The following is a 19,564-nucleotide window of genomic DNA, read 5'->3' on the forward strand; positions in this document are numbered from 1 at the left end:
CAGCAGGATAACATGTTATGGAAGTCCCTACTTTTTCACTGTATGCTATATTAATGTTGGCATTAAATGATTATAAAGTTATTATTTTCATATGTACAGCAGGATAACATGTTATGGAAGTCCCTGCTTTTTCACTGTATGCTATATTAACGTTGGCATTAAATGATTATAAAGTTATTATTTTCATATGTACAGCAGGATAACATGTTATGGAAGTCCCTGCTTTTCCACTAAGCCATTAAATCTCACTACAGGTTGAAGCCAGTACCAGTATGTGAACCCTGAACCTAACATACATTACGGCTGATGGAATAACCATTACACTATTGATGCTGGCACCTCACAATGAACATTATCTTACAGTGGCGTAGCGTGGGCAGGCCCACTGGGGTGGTTGCCCTGGGAGCAAAATTCTGGACTGGTGGAAGGGACTCAGGGAGTGCTAAAGGTCCACTGGTTAGGGGGTGCAATACTTGCCTTGCCCCGGGTGCTGGCAACCCACGCTATGCCACTGTTATCTCACATAAATTAATTTAAGATATTTATTGGGGCATTCTATGTTCAACCCCTATAGGTAATTCAGAAAATTGCCTCAGCAAAAATGAATGCTGTGGCAAAGATAATCTGCTTCAACTAACATACATGTTGCCTCGGCATCTGACTTTCATATATTAGTATCTTATTTCAATAATGTAAATTAACCCCCTCCCCCCCCAAAACAAAATGCAGACAATAATCAATTTTACTTTAAACAGTACATGAGAATTTCTGAATGCTGATGAACATTGCATGTTATAACCCACCCAACAAGGGTGTGTGAGAGTGGTAGAACAAACAAACATTTACTCCTGGCTCAATCTCTGAGGGGTCAGTTTGAGGTAACCATTTACATATTGAACAAAACAAACCAGAATAATCTCCCCCCTCCAAGATACAATTAATTTGGTAAATAAACGGTAAAAATGGATAAAAAATGTTCACAAGACACTGATAATTTTAATAAGAAAAAACCTAATGAGATTCACTCGGAATCATTTTAAAGAAAGGGGGCGGGACGTAGCCCAGTGGTAAAGCGCTCGGTTTAGGACCGATCCAGTTCGGTGGCCCCATTGAGATATTTTTCGTTCCAGCCAGTGCTCCACAACTGATGTAACAAAGGCTGTGGTATGTACTGTCCTGTCTGTGGGATGGTGCATATAAAAGATACCTTACTGCTAATCGAATAGAATAGCCCACGAAGTGGCGACAGTGGGTTTCCTCTATATATGTGTAGTTCTTAATCATATGTCTGACGCATGTAACTGTAAATAAAATCTGTTGAGTGCATCTTTAAATAAAACATTTCCTTTTTAAAGAAAATTTTAAAAAACTAAATTAATATCTGCATTTCTTTTGTTGGTCAGTATACACGCATCGGTAATAGCATCAATGTCTGAAAAGTCAACATGAGGTAACCATTCACACAACAAACGTATTTTGTATTAGTATTCCGCAGTCATAGAAAATAAAAAGGCATACTTGGTTTGCAAGTGTGTCATGTAGCATGTAATTAAAAAAAAATCCAAAAAAAATAAAAAAATCAATGTTCAATAGTCAGTTGACACACATTTTGCCGCAGTGATATTCCATCTTGAAGTGTGCAGTGTCACATCCGCAGTGATATTGTCACATCCGCAGTGATATTGTCACATCTGCAGTGATATTCCATCTTGAAGTGTGCAGTGTCACATCCGCAAAGATATTGTCACATCCGCAGTGATATTCCATCTTGAAGTGTGCAGTGTCACATCCACAGTGATATTCCATCTTGAAGTGTGCAGTGTCACATCCGCAGTGATATTCCATCTTGAAGTGTGCAGTGTCACATCCGCAGTGATATTCCATCTTGAAGTGTGCAGTGTCACATCCACAGAAGAACTTCAACACAGATTTCTCCCTTCACTGACAATACAATTGCTTTGGTTCTGCAGTTCTTGTAACCCAGTTGGAATTATTTCTCACAAATGCCATTTCTTCAGAGTCAGTGACCAAGAATAATACTGCTATTCCATTATTCCTCTTGACATTATATTAACAAGTCAGCCAAGTCATAGCAGTAAAAAAAACCAAGTGTTAATCCGTTATCATGTAGCACTGTTCTTTTTATCAAGTTCTCCACTGGCACAAAGGCAACAAACCTATTCCCAGTGTTATTTTGTCAATGCAGACATTAAAAACCATCCAATATTTAAAAAAAATTGCCATCAAAGCCAGTAGGTATGAGAAAATATGAATTATTAATAGAAGTGGAACGGTATCAAAGAATGACGCATTTCTTTTTCTTGCCTCTTCTTTTTTTTGTTCTGTTCTTGAATTCTATCGGCTGGATGCGGATTACTCGGACAACTTCATGGAAGGCCAGGTCCACATTAAGGGGTGGGTCTTTAGCACTTGTTTCTATATATTTTATCTGTTTATAAAAAAAAGAAGAGATCAGGTTCATTATTGCAACAGGTTGTCTACAAATGAAAAATAAAGAACAAAAAAGTAAACTGATAAATACTAATACATGTGTTATAAATGTTACCTATATGGAACACAACTGTCTGTTAAGAAAAACAATATTGATGTAACAGAAATCAGCATTATTCTAAAGAAGACAAAACCACTAAAGAAAATATTAACTGAAAAAATACAACATAACTACAGACATTATTTACAGAAAGTGAAACAATATTGATATAACAGAATAACACAGCTCTGTTGAGACATGGATACAGCAACAACTAGTTTGTTGGCTAAAGCACTTATTAAATAATATGTGGCAAGTCGCTATAGCACTTATAACTATAAATTATTTTATTTTGTTTAATGTATATATTTAGTCGTTCATTATTCTTATCATTAGTTTTATTATTGCTGGGTCACCAGACTGTTTATATGTATATAATAATTATATGTATACATCTTATGTAAGCACGATAATAAAGCATTTTGTATTGTATTGCATTGTATAATCTATTAAACGAAAACAAAACCAGTAGCCAAATTAGCCAAGAGTTATCCAAAGTGGCTACAACATTTAATATTTCATTAATAAACTTTTACCCACTTTTTAATGATTTTCAAGGAAATAATCTAAATAAAATTCTTTGAAAATTAACTCAAATAAAATTCTTTGTTTTTGGAATTAATGCTGATTTATATGTTGCAAAGACAATTTGTTTTGCCAATTAAATTTTGTATCACATGCAGATTAAATCAGAATGTAATTTTACATACATATCACAAATTTTATAAATTAAAAAACAAAACAAAAACCTTTGAACAGATTAAAATATAATACATGTATAAACTTACTCTAACACTGTCAGCTAGTTCTCTCCCTTGGTCCTCTGTCACCTTCCTTTGACCAACCAGATCAACTTTATTTGCCACTAAAATCATGGGATAAGTATCCCTGAAAGAAATGATAACCAAATAACCAAAACAATCATTTCATTACAGCGCATTCTTACTTTTAGACATTAATTCTTACAAAGAGGCGCATTAAAATAAAATACATAGAGAACACAATATAGAGAGGAGCAGTAATAAAAATTGCACATAATTTCTAAAGTGGTGGTAGTAGCAGCCCCCATATTATCCACCCCATACGGGAATTCAGTGTAATGGCTGCATTAACAGGTCAATAACTGAATTTTACATTTAAACATTTCTGACCAAATTCCTTTTAACCTCCCTTCCCAGTAAAGTGCCACCCATCAGCATTCGAAATAAGCACTTGTTCATTTGTCCTGACAAGTGAAAATCTATTCGGACAAGCGGAATATATCTTGATGGTTGTCCTGTGGACAAGTGAAAATGTTCAATGCCGTTTCATTTTAAGCAATCAAAAACTATTTATTTGGACAAGGGTAAATATTGGCAGACAAGTAAATTTCTAAATGTATTTGTCTGTTGGACTCGTAAAAAGTTCTTCTTATTTCTATCACTACCCATACACCTATGAAGTGGATAGATTCAACAATCACACAACTGACCTTCAGTTAAACTGCCTTTAACACACAATATCAAAATATCTGAGTACCTGTCTTTTACCCTCAGGATCTGAGTGTGAAAATTGACTATGTTCTCGAAGCTCTGCCTGTCGGTGACGGAGTAAACGAGAAGAAACCCATCTCCTTTCCTCATGTACTGCTCTCGCATTGCACTGAATTCCTCTTGGCCAGCCGTATCAAGAACTGAAACACATTGCAGGTGAAAATACAGTGTTCAATATTTAGATGAAGCCAGGAACTTGTCTGGTGTTCACAAAAATCAAGTCAAACTAAACTTTTATAGCATTTGTGTTCCAATGACCTTCTATTATTAATAGTACATTACATCTGTATATCTGATGGTAATGTGTAATTAATATAAAGTTTTAATAGTTCTGCACTTTTTAAAATGACAGTGAATAAAAACATTAAAAGAAATAACACAAAAAACCAAACAAACAAATCTACCCCCCCCCCCCCCCCCATTTTTCATTTTCAGATTTGATTCTTATCAGTCACACTCACAGAAAGCTTTTGAGTCAAAGTCGTGCATAAAAATGTGTCACATTGGTTTGTTACTGTACTAACGTATAATAAAATGGCATACTGGTAAATCAATAACATGAGGCAATGTTTATGTTTAGTATCACGTCGTGAGATGCTACACAAGTTTCAGAGATCGCTATACAATTTTAAAACATTAAACAGTGTCCCTGAACATATTATGTAATACAAAAAGTTTACAATACCAAATGTTTAATGTGGAAACACATAGAGCAGGGTTGAAAATTAGCAGTCGCCCGGTCACCCGTGGCGACCTTTATTGGCTAAGGGCAACTAAGATTTTTATAAAGGTACTCTGTTGGCTGATCATCGATGTTAGGGGTCTCGCGAGTATGGTACCAGTTGAAAAAGAAAGACAATGAACCTGAACTGAATGTGATACAACAAACCGTGTCTGTGTTGGCGCAAATTACAGATCTGGCAGCAGAAGACATAGAACACGCTCTATATTTTGACAGCGCAAGGCTTTGGACCGGGTCTTTCTAAAAATAGAGCTCAAAACGTATTCAATACGTTCAATAATTGCATGTATTTTTAAAATCTGGAAGTCATTGGCTTTTTGGAATGCACTGGATACACCATAATTATCTATTAGAGCTACTATTTGACAATTGTTATTTAATGTTATGGTAAAAAGAGTGCGAGTGTGAATAATTTTTACATGCTCATATACCACTAGTTTCAAGCATGTCCGTCCCGGGGCTTGTCTCGGGACAGAAAAAAATTAAGCGGACAATTTTGAAATTTACATCCACAAATTAAATAGTGGGCCTTTAAAATTTTGATGCGCATCTCTAATTAATATAATTAATAAAGAAAATTCTACACATTAAATATGGTCGCTAAATTAGATCGGGTGGTCAAAAAGAAATTAAATAAGATCGGTGGCCTGACTCGGGATGGAGGGAGGGAGGTGTATTGTTGAAAATGGGCAGAATTTTAAAAATAGCAATTAGTAAAAAAGTCAATAGAATTTTAAAAAAAGAAAAAATTTAAAAGCCAAAAATAAAAAGAATTGACTGCTCGGTCGAATATTTATATAATTTGGAGCATTTTAGGACAGTTCAAAAATAAATAAGAGAAAGAAGAGAGGATCGGACTATTTAATAATATTAAAAAAAGAAAGTAATTTCGACATAAACGTTTGAACGAAGGTCTCAAAGTTTAAAGTGCGATCTATATGTCCACGTGAGTGGCCTCATTAAGGCCGTCAGGGTACATTGCCTGTAGGGACGAGATGGGTTGCATCCCATCAAGAAAACCCCTAGATTGACAGTCAATAGACGAAGGTGTAGTGCTGTGCTGAAATACAGATCTTGAGAAGCCGGATCCGTCTGAACGAGAGAGAGAATCAGACTAGGGTATAGTCCAGTCGTCATGGGTTGGTATAGTGGTGCGGACGGGCCCAACTCCGGAGGATACAAGATGGTATCACAATAAAACAAAGTAAAGTCTAGAAAAGAGTAGTAGGGGCCGACCCCGCTTCCTATTTCTTCTTAGAGTGGGGCGGTCAATCTTCCAGTGCTGTTACGACAGGCTCGGACATGTAGAGGCTAAACGCGAACAACCAAGACCTTCTGCAGAATGGCCGTCATACGAGTCATGAAAAAAACAAGTCAACATAGTCAGACGGAGAAATGACGTGGAGGCGAGGAATCTCGCTAAAAAAGAATCCAACCTGGTGCTGCAGACTGTCGAAACGAGAAAGTGTTCAATCAGTTCCAATGGCCGCATACATCCCAGTAGAAAACTTCACTTCGCTGACAAAAACAACAAAGTGAAGGATCCCCAAGTCGAGCCGCGAAAGCACGTGCAGTGTGCACAAGCGAAACAAACACGTCTGACCGCGAGGAGCTCCAGAATGGTAAAAAGGAATCACATTTAATTAGCTTACATTATTCTGGGGCAAAATCAAAATCTGTATTGTAATTTTAATTTTAAGTCACACTAACATGAGCGCATATAAAAAATAACAATACAATGTTCCATTACTACAGAGCTAATTCCAAAGGTCAGTTAACTGATTGTCGTTATCGGTATTGTTTTACATTTAAGCGATTTGCATGAAATAAGAACAGATCAGACCTAAAGTGATACCAAGACTTAAATGATGACATATCCGTCCACACATTACTGTAATAAACAATAATTGTTAATTACGCTTTGTAATATGATAACTAAGTACATCATATATTTTGGTCAAATGTTTTTTTTTTCCAAAGATTTATTTTTCTTTCTGTTTATGTTATTAGTAGCCTACTACTGTAGCATATAAAATATCCAAATTAAATGCACATGTGTGCATGCTTCATCTATAGGAGGACAGCCACTCCAAAGAAAATCCTTTACTGAATATTTTACCCCCTCTTGCATTGCCAGTTTATTTTATCCCTCTTGCATCGCGACAAAGAGGTCTGCCACTTAGACTAGTATATATACAACAGCACACACAGTTCTACCTCTATTCTCTTTATTCTGCATTATTATTTTTTACTTGAGAAACAATACAAGTCAAGCTGCATACCTTGGCTGCTCTAGAATGTGGTCTGCACCCCTGTATTAAAAATGAAATTTAATCTGTGTAATTTAATGGTAATTTGTAAAGATTTATTTATACTGGATTTCTTTTTTCAAAAATGTTATTAGAGTTGGTATGGGTTTAAAACTTTAAAACATGTTTTTGTATGAATTTTAACTTTATTCATTATGAAGTTACATGCAAATTCATTGGTTTCCTTTTGAAGCAATCAGACTATATACGGTGAGCACATGGTTATTATTCAACAAAGAACAATTCAGTTTTGATTTTGGCTGTGCAGTTAAATTTGAATGTGATAATTGGAGGGCTAGTTGAATTTGAGAAGGGCCGGTAAGATTTTTCTTAAACTGGCCCTGCTTTTTATGTTAATTTTCAACTGTGATAGAGCCCACTTCAATATTTAACAAGATGGTAATTAATGACTCAAATCTTGCAAAATCAATTACAATTTTTAGTAAGGCCTAAAACATTTCTTTTAATTTGTGTTTCTGGAAATGTTCCGGAAAAAAAACTAGGAACGGTTGATGAACTTTTTTCCCTCACTAAATTCACCCCTACTTATTGAGATAGAATGATATGTATGTACTTTTTTCACCTTAATGTTAATAAAAAAACAAAAAACTAATTATCCACCAAAACAAATTATACAACGAAAAAATATATAATGGTCAGCCTTTTTTTCCCAGATAGGGTGAGGTTAAACAGTGTTTATTAGGCCTAAAGACAACAGTCTCTCCAATAACCAATTTAGTTTTTTCTATTCAATACAGGACCTGAGCCATATATCATGCATGTGCTCGGATTTTATTTTCATAATCATCGATCCAGATATTGCTTCAACCGAGAAGTCGGAAATACAAATTCCAGTGCATGGCACTAATATTACTGCTTACCACAGATAAACTTTGTAATGCGAAGTGAAGTGTTTAAGACCTCATTCTGTAGATGCTTGCTACATTGTGTGACATGCATTTCCTTTGCTTTTAAAGAAAGTTCAAGTGGTTTTTATCCTGTGTTCACTGCTCCACATGTACACCAGTGCATTTAATTATTCTAAATGTGTTACACAGTTACAGGTCAGTCAGTTTGTAAATATCGGACTACTGCACTTACTGCAAACTAGGACAGTACCTTGCATAAAATGATGGGTGGGGTGTAAGTGGAAAATGAATCAGGGCACACTAATATTGGTATGGTCTTCTCTAGCTAAAACAGAACTTCTGTAACATTAAAAAAAGCAATTTTGAGTGGTGGAAGGAGGGGGGGGGGGGGGGGGGGGCTGACCTTCACCACACAAGGTATAACCAAACCAATGATTTAATTATTAAAATCATTTATTTTGATATATATGAATCATAAAAAATGAATCAATAGACCCAGGGCTTTAGATTGCATCAAAGTCAAGACAAATAACGTACCCAAAATACATATGCCCAAAATAATCACGCCCAAATTAAGTAACAAAATTCGGACCTTAAAACATTTCACCTCAAAAACACTGAAATATTAAGTTTAATTAGATTAAAATAACTTGAAATGCATTTCTGAATACTGACAACTCTACAGCAGCAGCTGTTAACGACAGTACTGAAATAAAACGACCTTCCTGCACTCATAAAAGACAACAGTCCCTGTTGTGCTCAAATTAGTGAGATCTAAAGCCCTGAAACCATGTGTATATTTAAACATTTTTAATTATAACATGACTGAAAAGGTTAGAAACGTAACTCATGGCTTCTACACTTTTTATAAAATCCACTAGCCATGGGATCAGTATTTAAAAATTTTACTAGCCACAATTAAAAATTCACTAGGGTGCATAATTTGTATAGTATGTACCCGAGGGTCGAATAGCCCTGTCCCACATGGATACATAATCAGCAGGGTTTCTGCCAGAGGGTAAAACGGGTATGGTGCCATACCCAAATTTTTGGCAGATTTAATTTTTAGACAAAATTAATTATTCTTATCATTACTGTATGCTTTACTTAACCCTAACCTTAAACTTAACCCATTTTCTTTCTTAATGAGGCCTCCCATACCTCATGTTGTCTGTGGTTGAATTCAATTCCATAGTAATGGAGGATTATTTTTCTTCCATCCAGTAGATGAAAAACAAGCATTTTGGGAAAACGTAAAAACCTACATTTTTTATTTTTTACCTTACAATAAAATAATTATATCCATTGAAAAGATCGTACCCAAAAATGGTTTATACTAAAAGTATAAACCGAAAATGATAGTATAATTTCAATATGACAGCAGGTTTCTTTGTTTTTATGAAATATAAAAAGTATTTTTTGTGTTATTTTGCCGTTTACGTGACGTTACCCAGTGTTAATATCAGTTCAAACAGTAGAAGTCACGTGGTCATGCAAGACCGATTTATTCCGCATGGGCTGACATCATGGAATACGCCTGTCTTACATGGCTAGAGATGGGAGAATGTTATCAGGCACGGATAAAGGGAACCACATCTGTTAGTTCACACAAATTAGAAAACCTAAATCTGTTAAGTACTTTAACATTTATTGCTGGGATTTATCAAGGCATTCTTCAGTTCTGAACATAGAATTTTGTTTTTTAAAACACTAAAAGATACACTGACATATCTAAGAACACTGTTAGTGGTAGTCTTCTTGCCCCCAAAACAACTGGCCTACCCCACCAACACCCCACCCCCATTCCACTAAAGAATGCCAGCACTTATTCACTTCCACAACAAAAATGGATCGATAGTCAAGCATTTTTTAAAAGTCAGTGGAAACATCATAATCCATGGCTAGTAGAATATTAATTTAACACTCGGCCAATGTAAAAATGGTGAGTTTGCATGTTAAATATCACACAAATACTATGAAAGAAACTTGGTCACAACAAATCCATTCTATACACAAATATGTATATATATATGTTTATTCAATGCAACTTGATTAGCAGCTACTATTTAACGTTCAGAATTGTGTAGAGATCTCTAAAACTTGCATAATGAATCACAATGGGATACTGAACAAAATGTTCCTTGGAATATTGACATCAAATTCAGTTTGATGGCAGATGTATCGGACTAGCAAAACATTTATAAACTTAACACTAAGTCAACACAAAACGGTGAGATCACATGTTAAATATATCGCTCAAATTCAATGTGACCAACTTGACCACAGGGCCGTAGCTAGCGGAGGGGGGGGGGGGGAGGGGGAGAAAAAAAATCCAGAAAGAATTATAGAAACTTAAAAGAAATTCTCTTCTTGACCGTTTAAGGAGTTTTGAGTATTAACTACTCAGTTGCCCCCACACACCCAAAACAAAACGTCCTAGCTACAGCCCTGGACCAACTCCATGTTCTGTTGGTTACACAGACGAGAATCTGACATCAATATTCCATCTGATGGATGATATCGTCAACGTCCCTAACTGCGTTATGCTTGCAACTCCGTTCAGTTTATTTTCTCATGCACGGTTCACGCAATCAACATCCGATTGTTATCGTCTGCTACTCGTTCATTTGTGAGGTTTTTCTTCACAATTCAGGAACATTTTCATAACCAATAAAGTTCAGATGCAAAACTTCACAAACCCCTAAAACCATTAATTTTACTACGTCGTTTTTGTTTATTCCTTACAATTACCGATATCGGGTCCACATGACTTGTAGAAATTGACTTACAATGGAGGAAGATGAATTAACATTCGGTGTGTGTCACATGACCTTACACGTGCCAGATCAACAAGGCTAAATCATTTAATTTTTATGATTTTTAATCCCCCTGTTGAATTTGTTTTCAATTATTATATTCAATCTGTAAAATGCATATGCTACATTTTTGTGCCTCTACTGTAGTGAATAGTATTTATAATCCATTCATAACAATTGTAAATAATTTTAAGTGTATAAATTGTGTTAATTAAGAATCAATACATTAAAAAATATATATATTTTACAAACTATTCACTGGTATGAACGTAATGCCTATCAGTATTAACATCAAGTGTTAGCGATGTGTGTTGGTAAAACGCGGACTGGACCAGAATGCTTGATAAACTGAATATTTCCATCAAAAAAATATAAAAATTAAACATGTTCGTCAACTGTGTATATTTAAGAAAGATAAGTTTTTCATGTAGTGGCCTTAAAAATGGAATATGACAAACTGCACATGCACGATACGATACTTTTTGTAAACACATGCGCCTGAACGCAGTTAGAAACGTTGCACCCTTTCCTGTTTACTGGAGGGTGCTTCACTTTTGTTTACTAGAATGGATTTGTTTTATGTCCACATTGTTGATTTTTCATGTTAACTGATTGCAATTTATTTTGTTTCACATATTGTAGCTGAAAAATTTTAAATATTATTTCTGTAAATATAGTATTCACGTTTTTGTCGTTAGGTGAACGCAGTTTGGGATGTCGATGGTATCGTCAACATCCCTAACTGCGTTATGCTTCAAATTCCGTTCACTTTGTTTTCTTGTGCACGGTTCGCGCAATCAGGATCCAATTTGTTGTCATCGGCATGTCGTTCATTTATGAGGTTTTTCTGCACAGTTCAGGAACATTTTTATAAACAATAAAGTTGAGTAAAGTAAGTATCTAAATACAAAACTTTACACACCCCTAAAACCATTAATTTTACTAAGTTGTTTTTGTTTATTCCTTAAAATTACCGATATCGGGTCCACATGACTCGTAGCAATTGACTTAAAATGGAGAAAGATGAATTAACATTCGGTGTGTGTCACATGACCTCACATGTGCCAGATCAACAAGGCCAAAGAATTTAATTTTTACGATTTTTAAGACCCCTGTTGTTAGAATTTATTTTCAATTATTATATTCGATCTGCAAAAGGTATGCTAGATTTTTGTGTCTCTATTATAGTGAATAGTATTCATAATCCATTCATAACAGTTGTAAATAATTTTGAGTATATATCAATTGCGTTAATTTAGAATCAATTCATTTAAAAAATGATATTTTACAAACTATTCGCAGGTATGAACGTAATGCCTATCAGTATTGACATCAAGTGTGAGTGATGTGTGTTGATAAAACGCGAACCGGACTAGAACGCTTGACAAATTGAATTTTTCCTTTTAAATTTTTTTATAAATTAAGTGTTCCGCAGTTGTGCATAATTAAGAAACATATATTTTTTCATGTGGTTGCCTTAAAAATGGAAAATGACGAACCGCACATGCGCAGTACGATACAAACGCATGCGCCTGAACGCAGTTAGAAACGTCGGACCCTTTCCTGTTTACCGGAGGGTGTTTCACTTTTATTTATTAGAATGGATTTGTTTTACGTTCACATTGTTACTTGAATGCAATTTATTTTGATTCACGTATTGTAGCTGAAAAATGTAGAATAGTATTTTTTTACGTTACTTGAATGCAATTTATTTTGATTCACGTACTGTAGCTGAAAAATGTAGAATAGTATTTCCGTAAATATCGTATTCGTGTTTTTGTCGTTAGGTGAATGCAGTTTGGGACGTCGATGGTACATCAAGACTAGCAAAATCTAGCATCGAGAATCGCTATGCAAGTTTTGGAGATCGCGACACAATTTTAAAGCATTAAACAGTAGTTGCTAATCAATTTTTAAATGACTAGAAATATAGCTAATCAAGATTTTGAAAGCAAAATATTACCCGAATGATAGCACCTACTTACCATCCAAAATACACCACTGGCCATCAATTTCAGTGTGCTGGATATATGAATCTTCTATTGTCGGATCATAGTCCTGGACAAATAACTTCTGGAAGAACTGTATCGTCAACGCCGACTTTCCCACGCCACCATCTCCAACGACCACCAACTTAAAGGTGGCCAGATTGTCATTTGGGTGCGGTTTGGACATTGTTTTTGGTACGATGCAAGCAAACTCACGTTAAAATAATGCACATATACCAAGATTTGTAAGGATAATTACACATTATTTACACAACAGGTCATAACTGACAGCAGAGTAAAACGAATGATTCACAGTTTACTCTCAACATTAGTCAGATCGTGCATAACAACCTCAAGTACTACTACTTCCGCCTTGCTGACCTTCACCGATGAAGAACGTGAATTACATCCGGTTTATAACTTGACCCACATAACAATAATAAATAAAAGTTATAAAATACTTAAATTGCTTTTTTCATTCGTTAGTAAAACTTGATGTGTTTCGTTATTTACCGCTTAAGCAATCCAGCCCACTTCTTTTGTTCTAAAAATATATATATATTAACTTATATAATATATATATTAACTTATATAATGTTTGTTCCTCTCTTCTTTTTTTGGTATGGTACGATTTAAAAAAAATTAACAGTTAATTCTAAATATGCATCTACTCGACACAATCGGCAATGGTATAACAGCGTGACTGAATAAATAAATAAAACTAACTTACAGTAAGCTGAAAAATCAAGGTATATATACCTTATGACACCTATATCTATTTTAAGGACAGGTAAAGTTATAATTAGAAACCTTATTTGATTGGTTATTGCAGGTATTAAAAATAGATTATTTATAAATACACAAATTTATACCTGTCCTGATAGATGTATCTAGTCAGTATGTATGACACTAATGGACATCAGTACTAATGTACGTTAGTGGACACAAACCATGTTTCAAATATTAACTTTATAAAGACACGTATACATTTAATGCATTTTGCTACTCAATCCACTTTAAAAATGCTATTTAATGTGAAAACAGCTGGATGAGATTAATTATTTAACATGTACAAAACAATTATAATTAATATAAACCATAAGTTTTGCATAAATAACTTAGGAATGTTGAAATTGTAGCGTGTACTTGTTACGTTAAATAGGACTGGATTCCTGTCTTATAACATTGTACAGCTTTCAGTCGGCAGAGCGCTCGCCTGGGATTAGTCCGCGAGTACTCTGCCGTTCGAGAGCTAGACGGACATTTAATCATAATAATAATAATAATAATAATAATAATAATAATAATAATAATAATTATTATATTATTATTATTATTATTATTATTATTATTTATTACTATTTATTTAAAGAAGGTTACACAAATAGTATAGTGCACTAATCTCCCTTGTGGCCTTCTGTCTATTAAGCATTAAAAATTATTACTCTACATATAATGAAATAAACAATGTAATTACAAAACACAACATAATTATACTTCATTAAGTGCATCGAAACTATAAGGTAAATAATACCAATGATGCATACATAATTTATTTTAAATATTTTTACATATACAAACAAATGTTATCACAACTTGATATTTATAATCATAAATAAATAGAATTTAAACATACAGACGCTTGAGTAAACATTTTACAAAACATTTTCAAGAGCCAGTGTTGTTATAAATTTTTTATCTTGTCTTTTAAATGAAGGTAAGGATCCACTTTTTTAATAGCATCTGGGATTGTATTCCATGTTTCAACACCGGAATATCTGAAGGAGTGTTTATACAATTCAGTGTTGGGTCTTGGCAATACAAGATTATTATGCGTTGTTGATCTCAGGTTATATTTATTTGAGTCTGATGATGGTATGAAACAATCACTTATATATGCAGGTGTCAGATTGTTCAACACCTCATATACTAATGGACCGACCTCGGTGGCGCAGTGGTTAAGCCATCGGACTACAGGCTGCTGGGTTCGCAGCCCGGTACCGGCTCCAACCCAGAGCGAGTTCTCAAGGGCTCAGTGGGTAGGTGTAAGGCCACTACACCCCCTTCTCTCTCACTAACCACTAACCAACTAACAACTAACCCACTGTCCTGGGCAGACAGTCCAGATAGCTGAGGTGTGTGCCCATGAATATATTAATGTACCCGTATAGTATGTGCACCTATAATCAAAAGGCAACCACTGTAATTCTTTAAAGAGATCTGCTGAAGGACTTAGCAGTGGTTTATCAAGGATTAGCCTAGCCGCTCTTTTTTTCTTTTTTTTTTTTCTTTTTTTTTGTAGCTTTATTAATCTGTCAACGTATGTTTTATTGCAGCGACCCCATATTACTGACCCATAATCAAATATGGGAAGAATATATGTATTATAGAATAGAGATTTTGATTCTGGGTTGAAAAATTTGCCAATATTGTTAATTTGTATAAGCTGTTTTCGGGGGGGGGGGGGGGGGGGTGTTAAAGTACGACTTAGACCATTCAACTGAAGTTTTTGTAGCAAGATTTGATGATCCACCAAGTCAACTGCTTTGCTCAAATCTAAAAATGAGCCAATCATGTTTCCTTTATCTAGTTGTTCCATGGACGGTTATGATCGCTCTGCCAACAGAGATAAACTTTGTTTTGTTTAACGACACCACTAGAGCACATTGATTTATTTATAATCGGCTATTGGATGTCAAACATTTGGTAATTTTGACATAGTTACATTTTTTTCATAAGTAGCAAAGGATATTTTACATGCACCATCCCACAGACAGTACAGCACATACCACGGCCTTTGATACACGTCGTGGCTGGAACGAGAAATAGCCCAATGAGCCCACCGACGAGGATCGATCCCAAACCGACCGCACATCAAACAAGAGATAACTATATAGCAAAAACATGGAATGTCTACCTATCAAACGGTAGGCAAAGATTCCCGCTCTAATACAACACGAATTCTATGTTTAACGCTAATCCATTACAATTTTCGAGTTCGCCGACAATAAATATTTTACATAGTAACCACTGTATTAATATATACACTATAGGAAGAAATCTGACAACACCCCCTTTCAATAATGTTCAAAAGTCGTCTCGCTCTGGAACGGCAGAGTACTCTGGTTAGCCTGGGGTGTTAGGGTTGCGTAGGATCGAACCTTCTCGCCAGACCCTTAGAGTTTTCCCTTTGTGCCAACCACTAAGTTACTACATTGCTAATAATGGAAAAAATGTAAAGGTTTTCCTCTGAAGAATATGTGTCCGACATACAATAGCCGATGATTACATACATATATAATTTTCTTATACACCCGTTGGTGAGAAGACCATGCGTTATTTTTGATAACACATGGTTGGTTACACAAGTACGTGTGTTAAAAAGTTCAAGACATGCGACTGGCTGCTCCTAGGTCACCACTGCTATACATCCAATAAAAAACTACACGATAAAAATCGATTACATTGTGACGTATAGTTAACCTGACAATCATGTGTCTGTGACGCGTAAGTTAGCTACAAGTGCAACGGCTGTAAATAACTTTTAGTTGGAAAAGATGTTAAAATTTGCTTAAAACATGTTTTTTGAGGATATGTAAGAAATAGAATAATACATTCGCTCGTTAAATAAATTTTAAAACAACTCATTGTGAGATAAATGATATCTAACGGTCACTCATGTATTATTCTCTATATAATTAATGTGCTCTAGTGATGTCGTTAACTTAAACAAAACAAACTTAAACGTTATTACATCGTAACAAATTCGTCTGAAATCGGCGAATTCACAAACATCTATAAGGTCGTCAGATACAGATGAGTTGTTCAAAAACAGCAAACGTATCAGTAAAATCCGTCTGTTACAGATCAAGTTTGATTTACCCATTTCTAATAGAGGTATATGGCATTTGAACTCAGGAGATACGAAAAAGTATTTCCAGACTTTCTTCTTCTTCTCCCCACCCTCATACCTGAAGATATTGGGATGAAATGTTATATATATTTTTATCATGTACACACTGTTACAATTCGAGTTTAACTTTCATAGCGATTTACTAATTATTCACAGAACTATGGCATGATCAAATGATTTGACTTAAAATCAAATGGCATAACGCCAGCATAACCACTGGGCTAGAAAGGCCTGACAGCCAATCGATTAGTTAAAGTAAGAGTTATTTCCCTTGTGGAAACATTATTAGACTGTACTACATGCATATGTCCCATGCCAGTGTTTAACAAGGGAGAAAAGCGGAATGGGATAGGAATATTTTTGCTAGTTTCTTTTAAAATTTGTAAGAATTTTTCAGAATGTCAAACCAAAATTTAATGGAAGTTGACAGTTCTGCAGCGGCTGTTATGGCATCTGCTGGCACATCAGGAAGTGTGTCAATAGCGCTTCATCCTTTGGTAATAATGAACATTTCCGAGCACTGGACAAGAGTGAAGGCACAGCAAGGGGAAGCGCAGCAAGGTTTGTGGGTTTGTTATGCACATTTGGTGTCAACTGAGTTTGACGTCGGATTCACGGAAAGAGTTCCGTATTTTCCCCTATTTTGGGGTATTGAATTAGCCATATCAACTGGGGAAAAGATTTCCGACCGCTCCAGCATGTATTGGATAGCGATATGATGAAATCAAGTGGACATTGCTGATTGCATTAAACACTACAAATGACTGTAGCTGAACACTGTATCACTCGGCTACGCAGTGGATCAACAAGTGAGACTGCATTTTAATACTTATAAATCTCATGGGTGTATTTTGATGGAATGAACCGAACATCTATGGAATAAAACAAACATTTAGTCTCATAATGCCTCATTCTGTCTTAAAAAGGTATTGTATATAACTAACCCTGACCCTAAAGGAGTATGGCGATCTCGCCCCGTGTCGATCTCACCCCGTGTCGATCTCGCCCTGGCGAAGTCGCCCCGGGCGAGTTCGCCAGGAGTTATTTTCATCGTTAGGCGAAGTTATCATACATATTAGACTTGCTAGAAGACATATATTACAACATATATTATAGTATATATCTACTGTCATTATCAGCATGTTTTTGTGCCAAAACTACAGGGTTATACCTCGTATACTACTAGTTTTGTGTTGGGACACGCTGTGGTGAGATCGCCATATTTACTTCCGTGTTGCATGTCTGTTGGAAAATCCTGGCGATCTCGCCCCGGCTTGCAAGTGAAATCGTCAGAAATGTAAACTACCAATGTATTACATTTTACAACAAGAAAATCAAAACATGACTACTGCACATGTATTTACTTAATGAAGTAAACATAAAACAGCTTGTAACTTGAATATTGTTGAGTTATAATGTACTGGCGACTTCGCTAAACAGACATGCAACACGGAAGTAAATATGGCGATCTCGCCACAGCGTGTCCCAACACAAAACTAGTAGTATAAGTGGTATAACCCTGTAGTTTTGGCACAAAAACATGCTGATAATGACAGTAGATATATACTATAATATATGTTGTAATATATGTCTTCTAGCAAGTCTAATATGTATGATAACTTCGCCTAACGATGAAAATAAGTCCTGGCGAAGTCGCCAGGGTGAGATCGACACGGGGTGAGATCGCCAGGCTCCACCCTAAACATACATTAATTCTAACAAATATTAATTATACTGCCTGAATGCTGGAATGGTCGGAAGTCTTGCCCAACTGGCTATTGCATTAAACACTACAAACAACATAGTGCTAGGTCTGGATCAACAAGTGAGACTGCATTTTAATACTAATAAATCTCATGGGTGTATTTTGATGGAATGAACCGAACATCTATGGAATAAAACAAACATTTAGTCTCATAATGCCTCATTCTGTCTTCTGTGCTATATTTCTTCCAAAAGCACCCTTGTGGAGGAAATTTTACACAGAATAGTCCAAATGTATAATTTTTCAAAGACAAAACACAACGATACTGGATTATGAAATATAAACATTATGTTGGTTTCATAGAACAAATTGTTTTAAAAGGTATTGTATATAACTATCGCGAACACAGGGATCGAAACTTGCCAAAAAATATGGTGGTCCAAAAGGGGACCAGACAACTCGGACCCATGGACAACTCGGTCCAGACAACTCGGCCTCGGGGCCGAGCTGTCTGAGACAACTCGGCCCCGAGTTATTGATACGGGTTCATTGATACTTGCGGAAAGCGGCTATATGTCGAAATCAGATTTTCAAGTAGCAGAATTGAACAGTTTATCCTAGTATTTCTCAATCAATACAGTATTCATATGCCAAAGCAGTAAAATTACGACAGAATTACAGGTGCGGTGTTGCCATCGTGAACAAACGTCGCAGCGTAATGCATGTTGTCTGGGTCGAACTTCATTGGAACAAAAGGAACACGGATATGTCGGCATTTTGTTGGAAAGTGATATTAGAAAGTGATAAGTCCAATAATTCGGACGGTTATATACATTATTTGAAAATGGCATCATGCTCACCAATTGGAATTACTTCTTAAAAGCAGGAAGTCAGGAGGCTATATCCGCGAGTGTTGTTACAACGATAAATAACTTTTGCATGTTTTTTCTGGGATCATCTCCAATGTTTAGGTCACTGATTGTAGAACAAAAACAAATTATTCGAACAGCGGAAACTATCTTCAAAGATAAATGGATCAGCAATTTATCAATCCGACATGACACTTCGTTTCGGGACGTTTATGTTAAGGTGAGACTAATTCAAAACTAACAAAAAACACACTCTTTTATTTCTGTGAG

The 19,564-nt window shown here is 35.5% G+C and overlaps 2 protein-coding genes across 2 annotated transcripts in view; one reads left to right on the forward strand and one right to left on the reverse strand.

Moving 5' to 3' along the window:
• Positions 1–1,277: 1,277 nt before the first annotated feature.
• LOC121382116 (ras-related protein M-Ras-like) lies at positions 1,278–13,501 on the reverse strand. The gene is made up of 4 exons (XM_041511619.1): positions 12,805–13,501; positions 4,070–4,223; positions 3,340–3,439; positions 1,278–2,449 (listed from the first exon to the last, which is right to left on the reverse strand). The coding sequence occupies exons 1-4, from the start codon at positions 12,992–12,994 to the stop codon at positions 2,297–2,299; spliced, it is 597 nt and encodes a 198-aa protein (XP_041367553.1). The 5' UTR covers positions 12,995–13,501; the 3' UTR covers positions 1,278–2,296.
• Positions 13,502–17,037: 3,536 nt separating this feature from the next.
• The window catches only part of LOC121381063 (COP9 signalosome complex subunit 6-like), a 21,716-nt gene continuing 19,189 nt past the window's right edge, over positions 17,038–19,564 (forward strand). The window contains exon 1 of the mRNA XM_041510153.1: positions 17,038–17,281. Coding sequence (XP_041366087.1) covers positions 17,119–17,281 — 163 coding nt within the window. The 5' untranslated portion in view covers positions 17,038–17,118. The remainder of the gene's footprint in view (positions 17,282–19,564) is intronic.

Source organism: Gigantopelta aegis, chromosome 9, assembly GCF_016097555.1.
Source record: "Gigantopelta aegis isolate Gae_Host chromosome 9, Gae_host_genome, whole genome shotgun sequence".
Lineage (NCBI taxonomy): Eukaryota > Metazoa > Mollusca > Gastropoda > Neomphalida > Peltospiridae > Gigantopelta > Gigantopelta aegis.